This window comes from Schistocerca piceifrons, chromosome X (genome assembly GCF_021461385.2).
Source record: "Schistocerca piceifrons isolate TAMUIC-IGC-003096 chromosome X, iqSchPice1.1, whole genome shotgun sequence".
Classification (NCBI taxonomy): Eukaryota; Metazoa; Arthropoda; class Insecta; order Orthoptera; family Acrididae; genus Schistocerca; species Schistocerca piceifrons.
Window position 1 is genome coordinate 633,993,112 of NC_060149.1, and position 10,215 is coordinate 634,003,326.

Consider the following 10,215-nt stretch of genomic DNA (forward strand, 5'->3'; position numbering starts at 1 on the left):
CCATTTGTGTTCTCTTTTGCACATGGCCACAGACTGCCGCAAAGCGTTCGCCAAAACAAAGATGTTACACGCGACTTGTTCAATGGTCGCCACAAGGGAAAGCTTGCAGCAGTTAAGACTGGAATGAGGTGTATTGGGAACCTGATGCTAATTAAAAGTATAACTTATTTCATGACACATTTTTAAGTATTTTCCCCAAGAAAACAGTGAAATATAATTGTAAGAAACCATGTAAAACCCATGGCTTACTAAAGAGAGAAAAATATCTTAACTGGGAAAGGGAAATGTATCTAATAGCAAGAAAGAGTAATGACCCAGAAACAGTCAAATATTACAAAAACTACAGTACTATATTAAGGAAAGTTATTAAAAAGTCCAGAAGCATGTGTATTATGTCTCAGATTAGCAACTCTGATAATAAAATTAAAACAATTAGGAATATTGTTGAAAGGAAAACAGAGCAATCAGCAGAACAGGAAGACTACATTATCATCAAAGCGAATGAAAAATTTATTAACAAAAGGTCAGAGGCTGAAAATATTTTTAATATTCATTTTTTAAATGCTGTGGAGAAAACAGGATACAGATGTCCATTACAAAAGGCAAAGCTATATATGGAATAGGCACGACCTATGCAATTTGATAAGATTGAAATTCTACCAGCTCTCCAACTGAAGTCAGGAAAATAATGAACTTTCTCAAAAGTGAAAGATCATGTAGAACTGATGGCATCTCCAACAAAGTACTAAAAGCTTGTTCCCAACAGGAAAGAAGGATCCTCAGCCACATATGCAATAGTTCACCAAAACCGAGCATTTTTCCTGATAGACAGAAACATGCTATTGTTAAACCATTGCATAAAAAGGGGGATAGGTCTTATGCCAACAACTACCGCCCAATCTCACTTCTGACAGCTTTGTCGAAAATTCTTGGAAAGTAATGTATTCAAGAGTACCTTCACATATTTGTAAAAATAAAGTACTAACAAAATGCCAATTTGGTTTTCAGAAAGGCTTTTCAACAGAAAACGCTATATATGCTTTCACTCATCAAATATTAAATGCTCTGAATAACTGAACATCACCAATTTGGATTTTCTGTGATCTCTCAAAGTCTTTTGATTGTGTAAATCATGGAATTCTTCTAGATAAGCTTAAGTATTGTGGTACGAGTGGGGCAATGCACAAATGATTTAACTCATATTTAACAATGGAAAATCCAGGATGCAATTCACATATAACTGGAAGAGTACAGAAGGTTGAAATAAACTGTCCACATGATGTGCAAAAATCAGCAGATTTCTCAAACTGGGGAGATGTCAAGATGGGGTTCCATAAGGTTCAGTCTAATACTTTTTGCTTGTGATACAGGTATATTAATCACATCCAACAAACAAGAACTAGCTGACAAAATTTTAAATAATATCTTTCAGAAATTTTTTACTAGGTTCTCTGCAAATGGAGTCTCATAAAATTTAAAAAGTATATACAGTTCTGTTCAGTAAATGGCATAATACCATTAATAAATGTAGATTTTGAACAGAAGTCTGTAGCTCTAAGGTAGAATATTCCAAATTGTCGGGTGTGTGGATTGATGACAGACTGAACTGGAAGAAACACATTGATGATCTGTAGCAACATTTGCGTTCAGTTACTTATACTACTAGCATCAAAGCAAATTTTGGCAATGAACATGTAGTAAATTAGCTTAATATGCTTGTTTCCATTCACTGCTTTTGTATGACATCATACTATGGGTTAAGGAAAGAAGTATTCATTACATAAAAGCATGTAATCAGAATAATAGTTGAAACCCAGCCAAGCTCATCTTGTAGACATTTATTTGAAGAATTAAGAATACTCACAGTAGCTTCGCAAACACCCCCCCCCCCCCCCCCCCCACACACACACACACACACATCTCTCTCTCTCATACTTATGATATTTGTTATTAACAACCAAACCTAATTCGAAAGCAATAGCAATGTGCATAGCTTCCACACTAGGAGAAAGGATGATCTTCTCTACTTTGGGTTAAATCTAACTTCGGCACAGAAAGGGGTGAATTATAGCCACAAAAATGTTTGGTCACTTAGCCTAACAGATAGCATCAAAAGTCTGACAGATCGCCAACCACTATTTAAAAACAAATTAAAATATCTTCTCAATGATAACTCTTCCTACTCAGCAAACGGATTGTTAGATAAATTAGTAATCTTACAACTAAAAAAATAAAAAAATAGCAATGAAGAAAACCTTGAATTATGGCACATACAGAAACCTTTTGTTAAACTGACACATACTACATCATTACAAAGTGTCGTATTCATGATCTATGGAACAAGTATTAATCTAATCTGTCCACATGCCGTGGCATCTGCATTACAGAAAACTTAACGCTCTGTACAGAGTGTGAGTGAGTGTGCATTTTATTGAAAATAAGCATACATGGGAAACCAATAGTTCTCCTCTTGCATTAATAACCAGCATCTGAATCTGCTTGTGTCATGGACAAATGCCTTGAGCTATAGGAGGTGCAATGCCATATTCTTGACATAAATCACAGCACACACTTGTTACTGAATTTCACCTATCAAAATCAAGAATGCAGATGGACTTTTGTTGCTGTGTTATTGTTATCTTACATAATGCACATAGGGCAATGAACAAACAAACTAGTTGTAGCAGAGACATCCCTACAAGCAATCATATGAACTGCCAGCTTTAAAGTGGCACAGAGGTAGACTTTTAGTTTCCATGCACAAGTTAAAATTTACTGGAAGTTTCTACCTTCATTCACACAGAAAATATTTCTGAAGCACATATGCTTTAAATCTTATGGCAGTAAGAAGTTAACTGCCAACTGATAGTTTGATTAAACAGCATGTGTGAAAATTTTCTTCGTAGCCTATGCACAGATTACCTTTAGAAAACATTTCTAAATTTACAGTTATAACCTCTCAAACCACTGCATTTAAGTAGTGCTGCTTGTTAAATTTTAAATACACTGCCTGACAAGAAAGTTAAGCACCCAGGAGAGGAGGAGGAAACTAAACTTCAGGGGTTGAGACGGTATGTGATGTTATTTCATTGATTACAAAACAGTAAAATTTAGGAAGAATTTGACAGTATGAACCCACTTAGTGTTACATCTCACCCCCTTTGGCCAGGATGAATGCACAGATTTGACTGGGAAGGGTGTTGAAACCACTGTATCCTCTTCTGAGGCAAGCTGACCCACAATATTGTTGGAACTAGTATACTCACCCTGAGACGGAGTTAACATCTGAGCTGGTCCCACACATGTTCCATCAGCGACAGATCTAAGGACATATCTGGTCATGAGAGTACCTCAACATCACACAGACAGTTCATAGTGACATGTGCCTCTTATGAATGAGCAATGACACAGGCCATGCATAGACAAGCACTGTCCTCTTGAAAAACGGCACTACGATACTGTCACGTGAGAGATTATATATGGAAACACAGAAATCTGACACCACTGTGCCATAAGTGTCCCATCAATCACATCCTGCTGAGACCTTAAGTCATACCAGATGGCTCCCCGCACCACAATGCCAGCAGTGACACCACTGTGCCTACCCAAAACACCGGAAGAATGGGACCTCTCACTAGGTCGCCAACATGCTCACTGATGATTATTATCTGGGGTAGTTGGGTTGTTTTGGGGGAGGAGACCAGACAGCGAGGTCATCGGTCTGTGAAATCATGGAAAACCTAAATCAGGATGGCCGGAAGAGAGATTGAACCATTGTCCTCCCGAATGCGAGTCCAGTGTGCTAGCCACTGCGCCACCTCGCTCGATGTATCTGGGGTAGTGCACAATGTTGAACACAATGCGACACCACTCATCAGCTGTCCATGCTTCCTGATCATGGCACTACTACAGAGTTGGGCTATGCAGTATGACACAGGATGTTGCAGGGAGTCCATTATTTCTTGTCGAATGGGAGGCACAGATGTGAAGTGGTTACAGTGTGCTTGGTGCCCAATATGGCAATCCTCCATTGTGGTGGTCAGGTGTGGTCAACCAGAACCTTTATGATGACTGTGCTGTCAATCTGAGGCATTCGGATATTACAAAATATGACCAACTGCCCAAATAGAGACCCACAATGATGCTCCTTCCCAGTTCTGTCTGGTGCTTACAATGCTGCCGCACATGACCACATGGCACAATCCTGTTCTTTACAGTGATCAATACGATCAAATGCTGCTCTTTCACCTGACAATGCTGCCACACAAGCACGTGGTACAACCCTATTCTTCACATCTAATGCTGCTCTTTCACCTTATATTCCTTGTCAGGTTCAATAAACACTAATGCACTCTGCGGTAGCCATTCTGCCTGTCACAGATAACTGCACTTGTATACTTGTCTATTGTCTGGTGTATAAAATCACACTGACATCCTACTGTGCCTTCTGGGTACTTCACTTCTTGTCTGAGAGCGTAAGCCAGTTTTAATTAATATGCATTTGCTTGTATTCTGATACTTATAATTGGATAACAACATTTATGGAAGAAACAATATTTATCTTTAATTCATCTTACCTTCATTCTGATTTGGACATCTAACGGATCTGGTAACAAAACATTATGTTACTGTTGCAGAATTACAAACTGCATTCTCAACCAATTCACAACCAGCACTATCTGTATTGCAGACCTCATGCCAAGTGCACTTTTGAAAACTGGTTTCAGATACCTCTAAATATTTTTTACTGCCTTGACAAACAATGTTAATATGACATTACAAAGATCAGCATTAGTCTTAAACCACATACTACACTGGCAGGGAAAACTGTAAAGAAACAATCATTATCCCTCTATTCATTATTGCCAGGTAATAAAGCTAACAACAGGTTTGGCCCAACCCACAAAACTACAGGACAACAAAAGCATCTTCTCTGAATGTAAAACATAAAAGTTTTGTACAGTATTGGTAAGTCAAACTTATTTAAATTATGTAACACTATTTTCCACTTAAAATAAAACATTCTTGATTTCATTTATCTGAAGGTAACTTTTTCCTTTAGTGACACAGTTGCATGGAAATTAGCAATCAAACATATTTTCATGCATTCAGTGAATTTATCAGGATCTGATCATAAATTCTCATGCAATATATTAAATTATCCAAACAATTATCTCTGTTTCACCAGAATACTTGGGCCTTTCCTTACACTGAATAAATCGAACTGCACAAATGAGTTTCCTACCAGCATCAAATCAGATAGCAATTTGTCCAACTATTGTTTGTCTGACCTCTGAAGAATGCTACTACACAACACTGAAAAAAGAACTTCTACTCAAGACACTACAGCATTGGATCGCATTTGGATATCATTGAGCGTTCTGCCCACTCCTCCCCACGCTGCACTCAAGCTGTAGACACAGTTCTCGCAAAATAAATTATATACAATAGCTCTGAAAATCTGTTATGTTCGCTACTGTTAGGGTTGACTGTTGCTCCACAGATCTCCTGCACTCAAAATATTGAAGGGGGTGTCCTTTATCACACAGAAGAGAACCCGACGTCAAGTACTCTAAACATCGCCCATGCCATGGGCTCTTGTAGCGCACACAGGTAAAACCTCATTGTCTCCACTATCTGCATACCCTGATGTGGGCAGTTAGAAAGTGATCCAATTTTCAATTTATCTTACAGCCAAATGGTACATACTTAGAGATGGGTTCGTAACAAAATTTAATAGACCACAATCACCCCTACAACTCCAACAAGCCTGTAATAGGAATTGTGAAATACTCTGTAAAAAAAAAAAAAAGATTTTAGGGACGACTTGATCTTCAACCAACACGGAATAAACTTGAACAGATACCGGCAAAAAATAATGTCAGTAGCATGCTATGCTCTACGGGTCTACCAGAGAGTACAACCAATGTCTTGCAGTGACATATTAGTCCTGCGTACATTCTTTAGGAGTAAAGGAAACCACTCAGGTGAAAAGCAGAAGTGTTTAGTCGTCAACGTGGGACACACAAAAAGAAATAAAGCTTGCTAGCTTTCAGAGTAAAAAAAACTGCTTGATAGCTCTCCACTCTTAAGAATACCGTAGTTTATGCTGTTACTATCTCCCACCTCTCTTTCTAAAAGAATACGGCTGTGTTACCATCATAGCCATCTCTTCAGTTTGCTTTGCTGGGTAATCATTTCATTTATGCTCAACTTTTTCTTCCCCCCTTGTCTAAGTTTCACTGAATGTGACACCAAATTCTTCAGTTATTTCTGCACGTTCTCATTATCTGTTGAACCCAGGGTTCTGCCCAACACTGCATGTATGTGATGCTCCTGAAGTATCATGTCAATATTTTTCCTCAAACCAGTTTTCTACTGTGCACCTAGAGTTTTATGGCAGTTTTTTGAGGGTTAAAGTGTAACACTCATTCAGTTAACAGAGCCAGTCTTTCCCACTGAGTGGGCTGAACCTCCCAATAAGGATATCAGATTTGACCTGTTACTTTATACATGCACAGTGTTAAAACAGTGGAAGTGTTTCTTTTGCTTCTATATTTTTAGAAATGTAGGTTGTGGTGACACTGATATGTAAAATAAACCAAAGTCTACATTAGTTTGAACAGTGGGAGTTTGGCTGTGATGTCACTGGCATAACCACAATTCGCGAGTATTTCATGCACACTGGATTTCAATTAGTAGCTGATGTTTGGAACTTCAACGACTTTATGGGTCACAGCAGACTGGTGGTATCAATATTCAGTACTTTTCCTTTCTCTAACAATTTCCCAAATGTAAGGCCAACTATGATCACTGAATCAATCTGAAACCTGCAGCTCTCGGTAACCTCACACTTCGTAGTTGGTCCACAATTTACAGGATTTGTAACAATGTTCAAGATCTTTGTGTTGTATATAGCATAAAATAATTATGAACATAAGTTTTCCAACTTACCTGAAAAATAGGTTCCCGAGTGGAACACCACACTTTTTAAGATAATAACAAACTTCGGTCTTCAGGATAAAGTCTTCCTGAGGAATATTTAGGATTGGTATTACCGTACCAATATTAGGATTTCTGTTTGCCATACAGTTTTGAAGGTAGCCATATGCAAGGGCAGACGCAGCTGAATCCAGATCACACGATTCATTGCCCATTATGATCCTAACTTTTTGTAGTGCCCCAAGTTGCAGCTTCTAAAGTTCAAAACAAAATGAATATACTATTTAGAAATGTACCTAAATTAAAATTCAAACACAATTATTTGAAGAAGTTTCAATTACAGATGTGAAAAACCATGGAGCTACACCAGACAACAGAACAAAAATCAAAAACTCCAGAACACTGGCTGTGCCGACCAACACCAAGCTTAGATGTGCCAACTCTCAAATTGCTACTGCCTACTATGATCAACTAAGACCATCATATGGCATGAACCATGCACTAAATAAGTTATGAAATGTGGCGGATACCCCCAATCGTGTCTTACTAAAATTTGGGATACAGATGCACACTGCTTTGGTAAAACTATGTATCACGGAAACGTCGCAAGAATAATCAAATGTATCATTTTTGTACACACTAAGATAGGCCGTTATAAGTGACTACATGTAAGATTTCCCACAGCAAGCACTAATGTTTGTGAATCACTACAAATACTATTCCTTGTCAGTGTCCCTGTGATCGGGTCCAGATTTTTTTTCCGCATTTATAGTGTTGTCCGCCGCTGCCTGCAAACCGAGTTTGAACGACAGTGTCCTATACTTGGGCTGCTTAAAGAAGCGCTGCCAAGACACACACACACATCCTTTTAACACACAATATTGACGCCTAGACTGCAGTTAAACAATGGCCAAGGTTATTAATTGTATTACTTCACAACACTTGCTGCCACCGCAAATCCTAAAGTAGCTAGCACGCCATGCATTACAGACAGGAGTAAGAGGTAAATTCAATAAAATATTACAATATCTATCTACTCGCAAACAAACCTACTGGAGGTATTAGGTAAGAGTTCTCCAAACCATTAAGCACTGTCATTTTATACACAATATTGCAAAAAAATAAAAACTTGCTTTGACTGGACAACAATCCTCAATAATCGCTGTTAATACATGAAACAGAACTCAGTAAGTGCTCACTAAAATCTGTACATTAAAAATGTTAAGCACTCTTACCGCTACTTCAGCTACGAATTGCCAAGCCATTTTTCCCAAAGTTGTAGAATATTTCTTCTATTACGCCAACATACAACCCTTCCAACCCGCAACAATTTCGCAGACTAAATTTGAAAACCGCACACGTTGTCAAAGATCTTCAAATCCACGACAGACATTTCAATTGACACCAAGCCGCTTTTTTCGAGGCAACGAAAACTTGCATATGTAACCGTCCACCGACGAACTGGCATAGCCTACTAGTGACACCAACCAAACAATTGCTCTATTGGAGACACCCTCCTCGATCTCTGTCATGAAAACTAACATGACAATCAGATAGGCCGTTTAACTTGTCGGCCTCATTCACAGTCTCCCACTACCGTGTAAGCGCTCCTGTAACTTCAGCTAGATGGATGTTCTGCTGCTCTCACTATCAAATGTTGATGTTCAGCTTCAGTGTGCATGACATACATAAAAATTATTGGAAAATTACAACGGTATCAAATGAAAAAGAAACTGAGGTATGCAAGAAATTTTGCGAAATAACACCTGGAAAGATGTGCATAAAACCTCTTGTGAAAATGAAAATATAATGTATTCTCTAACATAGTCATAAGTTACCTTGAAAAATGGTTTCCCAAGAAATTAACCGGTGCATCAAACGCACCAACACCCACAATTGCAAATATAGGATAGCAATACTGTGTATAACTAGAATAGATTCTACTTGGCATTAAGGGACACAGATGATGACAGGGTTAAACCACATTAGAGGTTCCATTGCAAAATTCTAGGTCAAGTCATTACAGCACGATCATATATGTACTTTCAAGAAAAATGAGCTCCTACAGCAACAAGGTAAGTATTTGGAACACAGTAAAATATTAGACAGGGGAAACAAATCAAGAAAATGATATTTCTTAAAAGCTAGATGATGAAATGATCAAAAATAGTCTTAAAATTATAAAAACTTTTAATAACTTTTTTCTGTCACTACTAATAATAATTTGTGTTTGAACAATTCTTTTTGCAGATGCTCTAAAGATCCTAAGAAAAGCTTTCCAAAAGATGTTTGACAAAATGCAATGACATCCAACATCTCCAACAGGATTTTTCAGTGTCATCAGTTGTCATAAAAACAAATTTTCAAGCAGTTATGATGAAATCAGTAGTAAAATAATGAAGTGTTGCTCAGCTGAACTCAGTCACATACTGAGTTACTTGTGCAATGAATCTTTTCATAGTAGTATTTTTCCAGAGACACCTAAACGTGCTGTTGTCAAGCCACTTCACAAAGAAGGAGACAAATTGTTAGTAAACAATTACTGATCCATTTCATTACCACCAATATTTTCAAAAAAATTCAAGAAGATAATGTACAAGAACTTTTCTATACACTTATTACATGAAACAGTTTCGATTTCAAAAAAGGACAGTGTAATGAACAGGCTGTATTTATCTTGAAAGATTATTTTATAGGCTCAATAAACCACGAATTACTACCATCGGGACTATTCTGTGACTTTTGATTGTGTGAACCATCATCAACATGCCAGAGGATACTAAATGCATACAGATAATGTAATGGAATTTAAGACTGAGTTAAAGAATATATATATATATATATCACAATGCAAAATCTGCAATGTTATGGAGAAGTAGGCACAACAGATTGATGGTTTTTATTTTACCCAAATGATAGAAAGAAACTTGCATCAGGACCATGTCAGTCACATATCTATAGGCATTGAGAACTTGAAGGAAACAGAAATGTGTACTGCAAGGTTAGATTTTAGGTTCTCCATTGTTACTAGTATACATAAATGATCTTCCACTTGCAGTTTCAGAAGATGCAAATTTTGTTCTTCTTGCGTATGATACAAGAGCATGAATGAAAAAATATTAGCGCTCCTTTTGTTAAAAAGATAGCTAATGAAGTATTTTTATATGTCAGTAGATGGTTCAAGGCAAAACAGTACCACTGAATTTTGAAAGTATCAGTTTATATAGTTTAGCACTTCTCTCATGACTCCATGAGTATTAAAAAGAAGTTTCC

General features: G+C 37.4%; 1 protein-coding gene across 2 annotated transcripts in view; it reads right to left on the reverse strand.

Annotated features, from left to right (window-relative positions):
- Positions 1-8,315, reverse strand: part of LOC124723150 (exopolyphosphatase PRUNE1-like) — a 162,577-nt gene extending 154,262 nt beyond the window's left edge. For both annotated transcript variants that reach the window (XM_047248340.1, XM_047248339.1), the window contains exons 1-2: positions 8,178-8,315; positions 6,955-7,196 (exon numbers count right to left, since the gene is read on the reverse strand). In XM_047248340.1, the coding sequence (XP_047104296.1) occupies positions 6,955-7,196; positions 8,178-8,207 (272 nt within the window). In that variant the 5' untranslated portion in view covers positions 8,208-8,315. The remainder of the gene's footprint in view (positions 1-6,954; positions 7,197-8,177) is intronic.
- Positions 8,316-10,215: the final 1,900 nt, after the last annotated feature.